A 17953-nucleotide genomic window follows, 5' to 3' on the forward strand; every position below is an offset into this window, starting at 1 on the left:
TAAAGCAGAGGTTGATAGGTTCTTGATTAGTCATGGCATCAAAGGTTACGGGGGTAAGACAGCAGAATGGGGTTGAGAAGGATAATAAATCATCCATGATGGAATGGCAGAGCAGAATCAGAGGGCCGAATGACCTAATTCTGCTCCTGTGTCTTAAAGTCTTGCATTCATATGTTCTGTTACGTCTAGGCTTGGGACAGGGCAGAGGGAAAAGAGAAGCAAAAATAGCCTCATGCAGATGGCTTATAAAGTTACAAAGTTAGGTAGTTATGTCATTCACATTGATATCCTGATATCCAAAGTCTCCTAAAGATAATATTAAGCATAGTTTATAGTATTCCTTATTTTTTGTGATTGTATACTATGAATACCTTTCCAGCAAGATAAAATGCTTATATGCTCCTGAGCAGTAAGTATTCATAATGCCGCACTTGTGTGAAGGTCCTTTCTGTGCATAGACATTTACTCTTATTATTTAATTTTTTACTAAATAATGGTAAGACTAACTGCACTTGCTCTTTTGCCAGTTCTCCTTTTTGCTTATCTGGCCTAGCAGTTTCAGCTGAAAATAAACAATGTATTTTCCCCATCCGTCTCCCAGCAGACAGGGTTCCTGATACAGCTTGCCCTTTGTCTGGTAATTTGACGTCTACTGCCTATTGACCAGTCTACTAAACACACCCACACAGGATCCTATAGATATGGAGATACAAACTTTCACTGCCCTCATCATTCAATTTTCTGTCCCCTTTGCATTCCACACAAAGAAATATACAAAAGCTTTTTCATCCTTTACCCCTCTAATAACAATACAATAGTGATGTATCCCTGTATTATACTGGGTACAGTGGTGCAAATATGCCTCAGATTTATTTTGCATCAGCATTTGAAATAACGCTCACTTTTAAATATCACAGCAGCTTTCTCCAACTCAGTGTAACAACAACAATGTATGGACATAAGTTTCAGAGGCACTCACGTGTGAGAATTTTAACAGATTTGATGGTGCTCTGGAATTAACTGCATTGGTTGAGTCAGTGAGTTGTGGCAGGTATTGCCCAGGGAAACTTCTTTATATTGTTTGGTTGTTCACATTAGTCATTTCGCTTGATAGCTGAAATCTGTACGCTGACATTGATTTTGGTAATGAACAAAATGAAGCACTGCTCTAAAATAAACGGGGTCACTTATAATTCAAATCCTGATAGCATTTTTTTTTAGAAACAACAGGGTTATAATATTTCTTTTCAAGCTAATGCAGTGCAATCTTCAGTATTTTGAGGGAAGAAGATGTACAAGCTTCTGTCATTTCTTCATTAAAACTTTTTTTGCATAAGTGAAGGCTATAAAACTATTTTCTTATCTACATTCTGTTTGGCAGGTGCTGAAAAGAGGCACACTTTTATCCTAATCAATAGTCCTATTCTTGGTATTTGTAGCTGTTTGTTGATTTATATATGCTTCATTTACAAAGTTTACTTTTATCGAGCCTTTGATATTTACTGAATTACATTGCTCCTGAATTCTACCCATTTGAAACGTCCTGCATTTTTAGGAGAACATCTCTGTATTTCAGAACTGATCCAGCCAGCTTGTGCCCGCGACAAATCTTCTAAAATGCAAAGACTGGTCAAGCAATAATAAGATTGACTATCGCTAACTTTGAATTCAAAGCTCTCATTAATTCCCTTCTGTCATTGCATACAAATGTCAAACAATTATTAGAGCAACAGTTTCAATTGGCTTATCTCCCTTTCACTCCCTCTCTATAATGTTTGTGGATTTCAATAGCAAATAAAGGGAAAATGGAGCATTGCAGCTGTTCTGATTTGAGGGAAAGAAGAAAAGTTATTGTTCTGGGGGAGGTGGGGCTCCATACATATTGATTGGAATGATTTTCTTCTCTTTTGATTCTATTCAAACTCTCATTTACAACTTTAAGATTGACCCCAGAGAATGGGCAAGGACACATGGCTTTGCCTGCTGCATCCTCCCAAGATGATGTGGACTGCTCCTACTCAAGTGTGACGAACTCAGCAGTCAAAACCAAGTTATCACAGGCAGAAAAAAAGGTGGGGTAAAAACTAAGAGACAAACCATTACAGTCCTGTTGCCATTAGAGGTATCATTCTCTGTATTTTTAAAATACAAGTTCACATCTCACTCCATAAGACCTTGCAACAACTAGATAGGAAATTTTAGGAGGTACATGAACAGAACCATTGCCTCATTATTGGCCACTGATACCAACTGATCAGCTTAGTCTTTCCAGCATATCTTTTTTTAAATTTGGGTTTTCACCAAATCTAGAATTTGTAATCTTAGAATTGTTTTATTCTGTTTGAAAATCTCGCCATTTAACCATTTTAATTTTTGGGACGTGCAACAGAGCTGCTTCTTTGGCTAATATAACATCACTATACCTAACGCTTTCCAGAACTACTTAACTATGTTAATCAGTTTATATATTTAGAAAGTAAATAGAATACTTATTAATTTAATTAAATAGAGTTAAATGAGATCATTGAAGAAAAACAGTCAATACAATGTGACGCTGTTGAAGAAAGGCAGAATAAAAAATTCAAGTATCTATATGCGGATTTAAAGAGCAGTGAAGGAGTTAGTCAAGATGATCACACTGACAATAATAGGGGGACTGAGGTACATAATTTCTCATGGCGAAACTTATTATTTCATTTTCCAGGAATTATCCTTTGTATGCTTTGAATGAACTCACCAAGAATACGAGGGGTGATTGATAAGTTTGTGGCCTAAGGTAGGAGGAGTCAATTTTAGAATACCTAGCACATTTATTTTCGACATAGTCTCCTCCTACATTTACACACTTAGTCCAGTGGTCATGGAGCATACGGATCTTGGATCTCCAGAAAGTGCCCACAGCAGGGGTGGTTGATAAGTTCGTGGCGTAAGGTAGGCGTTATACAGCTCTTGTTACATGCACATGCAGTTCAACTCTTTGAGTGATTATGAGAAAGTTTGAAGTTAATAACTCATCTCCTTCTACCTTAGGCCACAAAATTATCAATCACCCCAATGAGTTATTAACCTCAAACTTTCTGCATAATCACTCAAAGAGTTGAACTGCATGTGCATGTAATGAGAGCTGTATGCGTCGACTGCACCTCTTCCTAGAGATGCTGCCTGGCCTGCTGCATTCACCAGCAACTTTGATGTGTGTTGCTTGAATTTCCAGCATCTGCAGAATTCCTCCTGTTTGTGTTTTTAACTCAAATCCTTCTACCTTAGGCCACAAATTTATCAATCACCCCTGCTGTGGGCACTTTCTGGAGGTCCAAGATCCGTATGCTCCACGACTGCTGGACTAAGTGTGTAAATGTAGGAGGGGACCATGTTGAAAAATAAATGTGCTAGGTTTTCTAAAATTGACTCCTTCTACCGTAGGCCACGAACTTATCAATCACCCATCGTATATTGATCACATCTCATGGATCTTCATATGACTTTCACATTGTCCTCATTTGTACTCCAAACAATTCATATTTATATAACTTTCATATAAGCTGTAAATGAGTGGGCACACAAACATGTACATTAATCAAATTTGAGAATTATTGACATTAATTATATTTTCATTCTTGTTGGGAATCTTATGTATTGCATGTTCATTATCACCTTAAAACTGATTTTAGAACCTGTATTATTTTAATTTTCTGGCTTTTAAAGAATAGTTAATTCCAGAATCAGAGAAGTCAGGGGAGTTTTTCTGCTTCCATGCAAATTAATAAAACTATTCTACTCAATAGCAATTTGATTGGATGCTTTGTAAGACAGTTCTATGGCATAGTTTGTGTTAATGTGGTTATCTGTACGAAATGAGGAAAGTGGCTTGAGACTGTCAAAGTAAGATAACTTCACATTGTTTGACATACAAAGTATATAAGTACAAATGGAATAGAAAGTTTGCAAATACAAAACTTTCTTTACAATTCAATTTTGCATTTCTAATTTGAGAAAAGGGCCATCTATTTTGGAAGCTTTTTGTTAAGTTGGAAATTAAACTAAGTTTCAAGTACCAGGAAGTACATCTCTGCGCCCTGATCTAAACATTTACCAAGCAAACAACAGAACATAGAGAAAAAAGTGAGACTGTAACATGACACTTGACTGTCAACTTTTCATTATTCCAAGCAGGTATCACTCTCATGTACCAAATTAAGAATAATAGCAGATTCATTAAGTAATTCCAAACTCCAGAAATTCATTCATGTACTTTTCCGTACAAGTTTCTAGTGTATTTCTAGTGCAACAAGCTACCAATATGGCTCAGCAACCTGTGTTCATCTCCCCTGTAGATGCTAATTATCAATATATTATACAAAATATTTTTTGCAATATCATCTATAATGACATAGTGTAAATTCAATCTGCATTTCTCATCCCTCCCTCTATGGGACAGTAATACTGCTTGGTAGATTATAGCTCCCCCAAATTACTTTATTAAGTGCTTATTTAGGTATGAAATGTCAACAGGAAATTACCATGAAAGACTTCACCACCAAAATCCACTCCTGTTCTCACTTGATGCCACTATCTGATTTTCATGAGTGAGAACACAGGTTGATATTTTTCCACTCCCTCATCCCAGGACATTGGATCCAATTTAAATTACCCCATCATTTCCTGTCAGTGTTACAATCAATTAACTCACCACAGCCCAAAGACTGAACCTGTGACCTTTTAGTTCTAATTGCCTCATACAATCACACCATGTGGTGTATTTACCTGCTGGGCCACCATTAAAGTTACAAGTACTTTGCTTAAACTCATCTGTGAGAAATCTAAAATATCAGAGAATGAATGACTAGAAAAATTCTGAGAGGAATAACATTATACTTTCACAATTTGAAAATGCCTCATATGAAATGTTTCAAATAGATTTTGTGTAAAGATGTATGTCTTTTGATATCTAAAATATTAAAATATACCAACTAGGGGATCCTCATGTAATGCATCATATGTATGCAAAATATAAGCAGGAAGTGTACGTCCATCAAGTGAAAGTGATTTTAACTCCCAGGTTTATCCTCCAAGTACAAGATGAGCTTTTGATGGCAGGAGATAGAAAGTCAGCACCAGAAGAATGGCTATGGAAAAGTCAAGAGAAAGCAAGCATCTGGAGTTCTTTTAAACCAGGGATTCCTGACCTTTTTTTATGCTGTGGACCCCTACCATTAACCAAAGCTTCCAAAGACGTTAGGTTAGGAACCCGTCTTTTAACAGTGGCTCTTTCAAGTCCCACAAGAATCTGTCTTGGTCTTTCCTGAGACTATTCTCACTGACTTTTCTTTGTGAACAAGATGTTGGAATAGTATTGGAAATGGCCACTTATGGTTATCTAGTTCATAAGCAATGAAATTGAAGATCAATTCAAGCTCAATCAGGGCATGAAAGTCAGCTGAACTAATCCAAGGTTCTTGGAAGAGCCTGATAGGATCCAAATAGAATGATGCTGTGTCACTCCCTCGTGATTTGATGCCAGGCAGCCAATCATCTAGCACAGTGGTACCATGAAACAGAGCTTACCAACACAAGGCAAAACTAGCCCCAGAAATCTATGCATCAAATATAAATCTCAACTTCTTGTTGGTGGTGTAAAATAACTGCTATTGCATTTGGTAACTCAACAATACTCCTACCTACTTTAAATCTAGCTAATCTTCAAACTTCAGTTTATAATGGTTCAACCAGAATATTGCAATGCCATAACAGAATCCATTAACTGAAATCTTCAAGTTTCTTTCCTGTTCAATAACCATGCATTTCGTCATGTAGATAAAGATCTCAAAGGGCATTGAAAGGGTGAAATGAAATAGTTTGATCAGTACATTCCATGGAGTGGGTGTATAGCAGTGAAAGATCTTCAGAGGAGAAGCAGTAATCCAGAATCAGATTGGCGAGTGATTGAAAAGTGATCGTAGGTCACTAAAAGGACTCAGATGGATCTGTGGAGGAATTTGAAAACTAAGAGGAGGATTATTCTGAAATCTCTTCATTTGGTACCAAGAGTGAGGTTGATGATATAAACGTGCAAGACTTTGCAGAGTTCTGGATTTAATGGTGCACATGACCGGCAGAGGCAAGAAAGCAGTCAGAAGCAACCAGTCCTCATGGTGAAGAAAAGGTGGACACAAATCTCAGCAGTGAATTGACTGAGGCATGAGAAAAAGCTAGCTATCAAGCCAACGTTCTTGGGTTTATCGTTTGGATGAGTCAATTCTTTACACTGCACTCAGCGACGAGCCAAGGGGGCTGAAGACATCAGCCTGAGGCATGCGAACTCTCTACTGGCTTAGGTTCTACTGCTACTGAGATGGAGGAAATCAGAATTCAAGTCTAGAGACCACACGCAACAACACACTGGTAGCGATACACCTTATTATCATATAATTGGTGAACTCCAGGACTTAAAAATGGCATAACTCAAGAGCAGGTATCACATAGATGACGAAGAGGACAGGAACAAATATGGAACACAAGAGCATGCATTGGCAGATCAGAAATCTTGAGGATATGTTATTTACAGGGACAGGAAACTGGGATTACTTTTTTATAATATATAATCCAACCTAATTTAGAGATAGTGTCCTGCAATCACTTCAAGACATTAATCTTGCCCACTATACAAATTAGTTTATTTTCTAGTAATCTGCTGTAGAATAAACTTGGCATATCAATAGGTCTCTCATCACAGCTGATTTTAAAACACTCTAATTCAGGGCATGATATATATACAGTGCAAGAGAAAGTCACTTTAATAATACTTAAATTTAGACTCCATATAATTAGTAACTGAGGTTATGTAAAGTCAATAATTTAACCACAAGAATCCACTGATGTTCATGAAGTGCCCGGAGCAGGCTGTATGTATAGCTCTACACCAACAACTTAATACTGCATCTCAACTCCATTTCAAGCCTTAATTGTTAAAAATATTAAGAAATATTTAAATAGCGTCATTCCTTTATAAATGATCATTCCTGTGGCTCTGTGCAAAGCGTGAGGGCACATAGGTATTTGATAATGTGATAATGTGCAATAATTGAATATTATAAACTTAATTTCCTCATTATCGTCCAGTTAAGCAAATCCAGGTTTGTCTCGGACACGTCCTCCAATAGAATAGCGACTAGGAAACAACCTCACATTTGTATGTCATTTAATGGCAATTGATACCAAAAATTTTCTAACTCAATTCAGCCGCATCGTAAATTTTACTCCCGCTTTTGCTGCATAAAGAAGAAAGTCAAGCGTAACAGCGTTATTTTGTAATGAATTATTTCGATCGAACAAGGCTCATGCTGGGAAATAATAGATGAAATTGCATAACTGATATCTCTCACAAAAATATAGACTTTTTTAATATCGTGGACTAAAAGGTAATAGAAGTGAGTAACATTGCCTGATTTCGGCATGCGTGGTGCATTTAGCACACAGCAGCCACATGGGCGAAAGGAGACGCCTACAGGTGCAACACCAGGAAAGCAGCAAACTCGACTGTGTGTATGTATGAGAGCGAGAGAGAGACGGGCTTCAAATCACTTTCATTTTACTTTTTTTTACTATAAAGTATGCTGCTGTGGGAGCTTACATAGAAAAAAATGAGTCGGATTTTAATGACAACGGCGATTATTTAGAATAAGTGTCCATTTCCCATGTGTACAAGCCCCCCCCTTTGAAAAGTTTTCCTCCTCACCAACCCCACACACACTTTTGTTCTGTGTGTTCACGCTTAAATTCTCCATCTGTGGCACGATTCTGTGTCAGTTTCCATTCCAACAAACCAACTTTATTTTCTCGTTTTTAAAAGACTGACGGGGAGGGGGGAAGTGGGCGTTGAATGTGCCCCTGCCCAACCCCACTAATGAATATTAATGAACGCATACGTCTGTCTCTCCTTCTCTCAGCCTGTCTAGATGAAGCAGTCACTATCACTAGACGGGTGTTTTGTTTTGTGTGTATGTTGGGGGGTGGGGGGATTTGTTGTGTGTGGGATCGAGGAGGAGATTTTTTTTGGAGAGGGGGGTGGAGAGTAGGGGGGGAAAGAGACGCACTTTGAAAATAAAAGGAGAATAATAAAAGAGGACTTTTTTTGCATTGATGATTCGCTTTCTTTTCAAAAAAAATTATATATAGCAAGTCTTTTCTCCAGTCGTGCATGCGAGAATCGGTGGACTATATTGCTGTGCGGCGGCCCGCTCCACCCTCAGTTCACCCAAGTGCAGGCAAGCCGAAGCCATGGGCATGGTTTGCAGAGGGAGTTCACTCGTTACTGCTCTATGCCTCCTCGTCTTGCGGAGCCAGGTAGGTTTTGTGCGGATCATTCTTCCGCGGTGGCATTTTGTTTATATATGCAAAAAATAGCTAACTATTTTAAGACATATTTTGCAATTTGTAAACTTAAGCTGTTGTAGCAATTGAACCTTGTTTAAGACTTCATTCCCCGTTTAATAGAATTTCACGGTGTTCTACTCCGTTAGTTTCGAGAATTGCCCTCTAATTGCTGTCGTTGCAATTTTTTTAAAACCTTGTTTCTCTTTCCACCACCAGTTATCCCTAGCATCTGGGCAGTTCGAATTGCAGATCAACTTTATGCAGAACATTAACGGCGAGTTGCAGAATGGGAATTGTTGTGAAGGCGGTAGTAGGAATCCGCAGGACCGCAAGTGTGTGCGGGCCCAGTGTGACACCTTCTTTAAGGTCTGCCTGAAGGAATACCAGTCCCGTGTCTCGCCCGGCGGACCTTGCAGTTACGGCTTCTCTTCCACCCCGGTGATCGGAGGCAACACCTTTAACCTGAAAACCGCCGGCAGCGAGCGCAGGATCGTGCTGCCCTTCAGTTTTGCATGGCCGGTGAGTCCCGGGACTGCGAGCCCTGGTGCGGCGGGGAGAGGGAGCTGCAGCCACTGGGAGCCGGCAGTTCGCACCCGGCTCTGCGTCTACACTCCTAGCTGGTGCCTTCTGTTAGCTCACACTTCTTAGAACACTTGTTAGGAAGTAGCGCTTACACTTGTTTCAGAGTAAATTAACTCCCTTCAGACGCGTGTACTTTTTCCAAACCCGATTTGCACCCAGAACTCTTGTTTTGCACTTGTTTAGAGATACTTAACGCATTTTGTGTTAGAGCAGTACTCTTCCCTTGCAGAAGAGCACTTAACAATTATTTTACGCTAGTTCCAGTGGTTCAAGGATTTTTTTCCTACTTTTCAAAAGCAGTGCTTTGTACTTGGGACAGTCTAAGATTTTAAGGCGCACTGTCTAAAAAATAACAGCAGTGTCTATTGGTGGATTTCATAGCGACGTTTATTAGGGACTGTTAGTTATCAATTCAAATACAAAATCTGGATACTATGTTGTATTTTTCTAAGTGGGCAATCGGTTTTTTAAAATTGCTCGGTCTTTCTGGTGTGAGGTGGTTCGGAGACGAGGAAGAATAGCAGAATATCATTCTGCAATGTGAGGCTGATCATAATATTAACCTGAAGACCATTTTTGCCGATGTGCAATGTTGATGAATGTTGCTGTAGGATGCAGTATAACTCAAGCCTGGTCACCCTTGCGTTTAACTTGTTTCCCAGCCGCCAGTTCAGTGGTTGATTTAGGGTGTGTTTAGCAGTAACCGCGATGTAGATTTAAAACGTGCCCCCTCCCCCCCCGAGTAATTTTCAACTGAAGTTCTTTTCAAATTACCTTCTAAATACCCCTCACAATTTAAAGTTTATTTTCATTTAAGGAAGCTTAAACTGTTAGCATTGTAGCAGTGAAAATGAAGAATTTCGCATATCCTGTTAAATTGCATTTTTTATGTAATGGCAGTGGGAATATTCCAAACTTGTTATTAATAAGTGAACAGTTTATAGTGGTCTCTGAATGTATAAGTGTTTAGAGTATTAAAATTGGTGGAACGAGTTTAACTTGAACTGTAAGAATTTGATTTTTGGAAAGGGGGGAGGAAGGAGAGAAGAGGATCAGAATTAAACTCCAGTCAATGAATATACGTATTTGCTCCTAAATAGACTATTGTCTGTTCCCCAGGACACACATTGCTAATCTTAGATTATAACTGATGCAGTCTTTGTTTCCACAAAATTCAATTGTTGACATTTTATTTTGCTTTTTTTGTGTTTCAAATGCACATGTCATTGGGCAGAGGTGTTTTCAAGTTATATACGTCAAATTCTGAATTTTGTGGTTATTTTGAATCAAAACTTTTCACTTCAGAATGGGAAAGCTTGTTTGTTGGGGGAATGAGCAAATTTTAAGCACTAAGTTTTGTAGAAGATAATTTCTTTCTTTAACCCTAGTATTAAATGCCCATCTTGAGCACATGCTCAAGAGTAATTTTCCTGAATGGCTTTATCACTCTCAGTTAAGTGGGAGATTGTAGAGGATTATCATGATTTATACATGGCCCTTTAAAAGATGAGATGAAATATTTGTGACTTGATAAGGCAGAAGCCAACTCTCTACTGGCTAATCAACCACCCTGGAGCCCTATTAGTATTAGGCCTTACGAGAGGCATGTTAAAAGTAATTGAAGTATTATTGAATGGCTTTTGAGTCTGCAGTGTAAGAAGCATGTGGGAGGTGACAGTAATGCCTTATTTAACTGCATCCCCTGAACTTGGACCTTAGCATACTAGTCTTTCATTCTATTGCTATTTCGGGTTTTTAGTTCCTTGCTAAGGGTTTAGTATTATAGATGACCTGATACAAAGGAGCACATTCCTTGTATTTGGGGGTATATCGTTTTAAAAGCTATGTTGCCTTGACTACAACTATTGACACTTCCTTTTCTTCCTTCATTGATGAAAGGTGAGCTCTAATTGAACATTGTCATCTTGCATGCTTGCGTATTCAGAGAGCTTGTACTTGGCAATTTCAGTTATTATGAATAACCAAATGTAAATTTTGCTGCAGTTGTTGCAGAATGTCAGGAATATTTTTGCAGATTATATGAATTGGTGATGCTTTTGCACCAATAGCCCATTAGAGATGTGTAGAAGTTGACTGGGAAATTTAAGTAATCGAGTGTGGAGATGGTGGGCTGTAAATTTGTATAGATGATTGGAAGGTTGAATGGGTTGCTAGGAAACAGTGCAGCACAGTGGAATAACTAGTGCACCAGAGCTGCACCTGCATTGGAACGAGTTGGCACAATGGTTTGTTAGTGACAAAACTGTGCATCATGATTGAAATACAACTGTTAGCTATGCTTACAGGGAGGTTTCTGCTTGCAAAACAGTAAGTTTTAATTCTTAAATATGTGGCTCAAAAATGTATTCGCTCCCTAATTCGCCTGCCCTCTACCATTGATGCAGAGTTATCTAGGAAAGCATGGCCATTTTCTTGTGTGTGGTGGAGTAGAGCAATTAAACTGAATGCAAACAGGAAATGTCTTCTGTCCTAGGTGCCTCAATCACTGCAGACTGCCGAGTATTGGTATAATGTCATTTCAGCTAGAATTTGGATAGACTAAATTTGTGACTAAGCCTTAGAAACTTTGCAGCCAGTGCAAGTCCAGCCACCTTGCATGTACCCTTACTTGATTCTGGAAGGCTGAGTTAAAGCTTTGTTTGGACTTGTGCAGTTATTGCTGGTCTTGAACTTGGGTCTGCTGAAGTGAGTTTCCCTGTGGTATATCAAGATCAATTGCAGTTTAGCAAACTAACACTTGGGCTTGCCTTTGCTTATCAGTTGTTAGCTGTATGCACAAGCATTGGTGATAAACATGCACTAATCACTGATTTGAAAGCTGATTTGTAATTTGTCAGGTCTCTCAATAAGATAAAAGTGTTGGTTAAACTATTATAGGGTTAGGAAATAAGAAATTCAAGACTTTTAATAATAATGTACAGGCTTTCTGAATGTTTGGTGAAATCATGGTAATTAGCTAAGGAAAGAATCGCAGCTGAGATTGAGGAAATAGGCAAAGGTACAACTAAACAAAACTATAATGTTTCCAGCGCTGCATATCCCTTGGCTGTTGTCATTTTAGAACTCCCATGGTTTTGATGTGCAGTTGTAGTCTCCAGGCAGCATAAGTGAAGTTGCACCTGGTACTTTGTGTGAAAGTGTGTGGGAAATCTCTGGCTAGTCAGTCAGTGCACTAACTTTGCCTTCTGGCAAAATGAAAGAAGGGTAATCAACTTCAGATGCCGGGTGGGTTTTTCATCGAAGAAACCCCACTTTTTGTTTTGAGGTGGATGAAGTTTATTTAAATCTGTTAATTCCTGCAGGCACAATGTTTAATGGCTTTGTCTAACGGAAAATGTCCTTGCTAAACAGAGGTGGTTATGCTTTGCTGTGCTTTTTCTGGAAAGTAATTTTTTTTGTCACTGCCTTCTGATGTGATCAGGTTTCAGTTTAATGCACTATTCCTATTCACTGACCACTTCTGAATACCAACTTGATCAAACAACTGGAGAATTGTATCTTGGTGTGTGATTATTCTTGAGTGAAGAATGCAGAGGATTAAACATAATGACGATTTTTTGCTTCCTGGCATTAATGTCAGAGTAGTTCAGTGTAACTTTGCAGAGTAGCAGTGTTTTTTTCAAATTTTGCCATTGGTAGGAATGCATACTATCCAGAAAGTACCATCATCAGTAAACCATAATGTGTTGAGGGGGGAGGAATAACATTTTATTTTGGAAGCCATTTTGTGTGGGTTAAAGTTCAGTAAGTAGGTGGATTAAACTGGTCATTGACTCCAAGACTGTCAGTATCTGTTGGAGTGATAAAATAACAGGCATGTGGGTTTACTTTTAGCATGAAAATTGTTATGCACGTTTGAAGTGTTAGAAGTGTATCTCTATTTGCTTTTACCCTAAATAGCCATACCTTGTTCAGACCTGCCTTTTCATGATGTGTGTAAGGCTGATGGATTTATTAACTTTTCACCTCGTGCATTTCATGGGCTTGTGCAGGGGATGGCATTCACAAAAACAGATGTGATGTTTGGGTTTGTATGTGAGTGTTTGAAATGGACACATTTCTAAAGCAGAAATCTATATTTTAGAGTGGGAAACGTTATAGCGCAAGGCTTGTGAAGCTTTACTTTTTTTAAAAAAAATTGTAGTCAGGCTGAGTTTAGATCTGCTTAGTATGATTTTATGAAGTAAAATATAATCTGGCCAGTGCTGCCTTGTGCAGGGCTTTGTATGTTTCCCCTCCCCCCCCTAAAAAAAAATCCATTTGGCTTATCTGCTTTTGGAGTTCAGGAAGTGGTGTTCAGGCCACCCAGACAGAGGAGGGGATTGCTAATATTAACCAAGAACAATAGCAAAAGCAAACTGACTGCAATGAGGATTACAGAATATAATGGATGCATCAAGAAATAATGCCAATACAGGAGAAGCAACAGGAAGCGCCAGTACACTCAGCATTGCTCAGCTTCTAGACACACACCAGAACTTTGTGCAGTGGCAACCTTGGCACATTATATATTTGTAGGATGCTAATTATTCCAGCAAGCCTGCCAGATTGGACCTCGGCTCTGTTTGTGGGATGTTGTACATGCAGTTTCGATAGCGGTGCTTTTGCCTTTCATCATTTGGCAATGGAAGGGCAGCTGCTGAAGGTACAGGGGTGCTGGCCTTCAGCTGCCAGTCTGACCACTGATGTCTAAAGGAAAGGTGGTAGCAGCTGTTTATACCATCAATTTTTTTTTTAACGTCACAACTTAATGTGGCAGTTGACTGCTTGACTTCTGTTCCAAAGCCACAGGTTATTAACTTAGCTCCTGTTGGTGAAACAAAACCATTTCTTCCGTGCTGAATCCAGTCTCTTCCTCTTTGAAGCTGCAGGCAGTATATTGGAGCCATGCCACTTGTAAAATGCTGGGTTAAATTCTAATGAGTCAAGGCGTCTAACAGTATCCAATAGGGCTGCTGTTCAGCTTTAAGAGGTTCATTTTTAGAAGGCAAGAGTCCTTTAACATTACTAATTAACACTTTAATTCACTCAAGTTAATTGCTATAATTGAATGCCTAGAAATTGCTTGGGTGTGTTGGAATTTAATGAAGGGATTAACAAATACACTCCAATGAGCAAGTTAAATTCTAGCATCTGTTTGATAGTGGTGTTTAAAATCTTGGAAGTGTTTGGGTAAAGTAAATAAGGAGAAATTGTTCCATTGGTTGTTGGGATAACCATAGTGCAGGTTCAAATTGGGCAATTTAGCCTGAGGTGATTTTGAGTGCAATTTTTTTTATTGTGCAGAATGCAGTCAGGATTTGCATTGTGAAGATTGATTAGCAGAAACAGATTCAATAGTATCCATGAAAAGGTGAAAAACTCTTGGAGAGAAGAAATCTGTGTGGGTGGGGTGGGGGGTGGTGGAATGGATCAAACTGAGAGAACCAACACATTTGATCAACCAAGTGACTGCTTCCTTAATCTCAGTAGGTTTTTAATGTAGTTCTTACAGCCCATTGAATTGCCTTAACACTGAAAATTGTAGATTTATGAGCTCTTCTGAATTTGCTAATCCTATATCATTTCAGAACTGAAATCATTGTAGATTCATTGAAGGTTGTTTCCCTTCTGCAATTCCATAAATTAACATTTTATAGTAATTTCATTTTGGGTTTATTGGGCGGCCTTGTGACTGCTAGGGATTTTCCTTTAAGATATTTAAAGTGGGTTAGGCATTTAAACAAGGAAAGTGCTGACGAGGCTGCTTTGCTAAAGAAGGTGATGCATAATTGAGTGATGCAAGAACATTGTAAATTCATCAAGGAGGACGGTGTATAAATGCCTCTGATCTTTCCAGTGCTATTTGTGTCCTGTTTGTATTGGAAAGTAAAATATCCATGTTATCATGTCATCCTTTCTCCACCCACCAGCCCTTCTCTTCTCTCCCCCCGCCCCAATTAGTCCCTGGTGCAGTGTATTTGGGACAGCGATGTAGAAGGTACGAGCTGTTGTTGCTGTTATGGTTTAAATGCTATTTTTTAAAAAAAAACAACTCATATCCTTTTGTATAATTGAAGAACAATTGTCTTGTTTGCTTCATGTGGATTGACTGTAATTGAAAATAGGCTTTCACAAGTCCATGTTACTTTGGCTAATCCATTTATTCCACTGAGTAATTATTTCAATTCAGTTACACTTGAGCTGGTGGTGTAACGTTATAAATGTTCCGATGGCTATTCTGAAGCTGTTGGAGATGGGAGATTACAATTTTAAATACAACTTATGGAAAATTCAGTTCCAAATAGAACTAGAATCACATGGGAATAAATTTTAAGGCTTGCAGTTTCCCTGAAGCCTAATTTTTGAGCTGAGGTAGCTTAGTGATATCATTACACTGCCAAAGGATTGTATTTACTGGCACATGCAGGTAGATCCATGGTCTGGGTGCCCAAGTAATTACAATGACAGACAGAATGATTTCTTTGTGCAGGATGTATTGGTCTGAATAAGTGCACTGTTTTGAGCTGTCCATTAATTCAGTGATGAGCATAGGTCAAGTCTGAGCATGGGAAAAATAAATGGCTTGCTGATATCTACCCATTACAGAAAAGCTGGCAGTGAATCATTAAGAATGTTAATGGCTTGTATGTGTTATCATTAGCTATTAGAGTATGACAGCGCAAGTTTATCCATTATAAAATATTAACAAGTGATTTTTTTTTTAATGACATCTTGTACATAAACTATCTGGTAATACAACGGGAATGCCTTAATTTGGCCACATTTGGAATTAATTTCTTCAAAAATAATTCCAGTCCCTGCAATGTGATCGCCAGGGTGACGTTAAATACCCAACTGCCCCCAAGAAAAATGTGCTTTGAAAGGGGTTGTTGGCATCTTTTACTTTGGCCCTATGGCCTGTTTGCCAAGTGAAGCCTAGAAAGGATGAGTTAACAGATGCACGCAAGAGATTCTTCAGATGCTGAAAATCTAGAGCAAGGCACACAATGCTGGAGGAATTCAGCAGGTCAGGCAGCATCTTTGGAGACGAATAAACAGTCAGTGTTTCGGGCTGACACCCTCCAGGATTAATAAATGTCAGTTTTAACACAGTCTAGCAATTGGGACCCTGCAGCTGATGAGCCCAGGTACACCCTGCACTTGATATTTATGTGCCTTCGCACTTGAATTTCCCAACACGGGTCACTAACTGAGTGGCCCTTTTGTTCCTGTCTTCCACTATCCCTTTTACTGGGATGCACAGCTTGGTATTAAACATGTGGCTATCTTATTCTAATAGGCAAATTTGGTAATTATGACTCTACACTTCCTTTAAAAGCCATTTATTGGTTAGAAAGTTTGTGGTCCCTGGCAGTTTTCATGCCTCCATCTTTATCTGACCAGAGACTGAATCAAACTATTTGCAGCAACCCTAGCGTCATATTTAGCTCTGAAATATGCCATTATCCAGGTGGACCACTTCTGTGATGTTAGATAACCTCTTCCTGCCTCAACTTGTCTGACACTTTACTAGCAGCTTTTAATCTCTCAGCTGCTCTATTGCAACATTCTGCAGCCTAGCCTTTCGTATGCTCATGTAAACTTGCTGATTTCCTAAATTTCTTCTGTACTATTGCATATAAATTAGCCAAGGCCTTTTTTCTTCCCCAATCTGTTCAGTGGTCTTGCTCTAGCCTCTCTTTCTGGCCCCTTTGTGCACCTACCAAATTTGCTCTTTCATTATTGACCATGCTTTTGACTGCCCAGACACCAATTGCTTAGGCTAAACCTTGCTGTCTATGTTTGAAGTACTCCGTCTTTGACTCTGCTGGTTGGCTGCCTTAATCACATTGGGTGGCTTGGTGTCAAACTTAGTTTGATAAATCTTCAGTGAAGTGCCTTGGGATATTTAATCGAGCTTTTTTTTAAAATACAATTTATCCTTGGTATTTAATTCTATTTGGATTGAGCCTCTGGTGATGCATGATCAATGTTTAGTGATGCCTGTCTTAGTCGATGCCCACAGCTGGCATAAGTGAATTTGCTATTAAAGATGAGGAATGGGTATTGAATTCCTTGCATTTTGGGTTTAATTGATGCAAGTTAGTTGATGCTGCACTTGAAAGCAAACCTCCCAATTGCTTCCGCACTTAATCAGATTTTTGAAGACATTTAGCTAATGCTGTGATCCTTTCACCTGACAAGTGATTTTGTTTTGAGACTGAAGGTTGAGACTTTTAAATTGAGGTGTGAGGTATTTGTCTGGGCTTGCCTGGTTTTGTTCAAGTTAGACTTTTCCCACAGCTGTCATTGAGTGAAACTAAAGATTCACTGGGCTCTTGATATGACACGTATAATTGAATCTTGATCCAAAAATATTGTTTATCATGCCTTGTTTTCAATTATTTTGTGACCGTAGAGATTAAGGCTTTGTTGCACTATACTTGTCCGTATTCTTTCTAATAAGCTGGCCTTGTTTCCCTAAAAGTCATTGAACTAAAATACTAGAATCAATTAATGAAGTTTTGAACCTGTAGATTTGTGATAAATAACGATGTTGTGTAAATCATACTTTATCACGAGAATTTGAGTTTTGCAAAGCTCTGCTGATAATTCAAAATAGGATAGCATGTGTAAATGTGACGAATAGGTGTGTGATGTCCCAGGATGGTTGTTAGCACCAGCTTTTGTTGTGCAGACAGGAAAATGTTCCTTTCTTCTGGGAATCATAAGATCTGCCCTTCGATATTTGATACTTGTGGGAGCAATGATGGCCTGAGAGAGACAAAGCTATCTGAACAGGGTGCTGAAATGAAGAAAGCCCAGGAGATTGCATTGCTGGGTTTAACTCTTCTACTTCACAACAATCTTCGCTTACAAACAGCAAGGGGGGGGGGGGGGGAAAGCATTCTTCACATCCATTGTGCCAGAGAAACAGAATTGACAGCTGCTTTAGGTTTTACTCTTCTAAACATGAAACTTTTTTTATGGGCTA

General features: G+C 38.8%; 1 protein-coding gene across 2 annotated transcripts in view; it reads left to right on the forward strand.

The window, feature by feature from the left end:
- Positions 1-8092: 8092 nt before the first annotated feature.
- jag1b (jagged canonical Notch ligand 1b) overlaps positions 8093-17953 on the forward strand; it is a 49656-nt gene continuing 39795 nt past the window's right edge. For both annotated transcript variants that reach the window (XM_063056150.1, XM_063056151.1), the window contains exons 1-2: positions 8093-8343; positions 8590-8892. In XM_063056150.1, the coding sequence (XP_062912220.1) occupies positions 8278-8343; positions 8590-8892 (369 nt within the window). In that variant the 5' untranslated portion in view covers positions 8093-8277. The remainder of the gene's footprint in view (positions 8344-8589; positions 8893-17953) is intronic.

Source organism: Mobula hypostoma, chromosome 8 (assembly GCF_963921235.1).
Source record: "Mobula hypostoma chromosome 8, sMobHyp1.1, whole genome shotgun sequence".
Lineage (NCBI taxonomy): Eukaryota > Metazoa > Chordata > Chondrichthyes > Myliobatiformes > Myliobatidae > Mobula > Mobula hypostoma.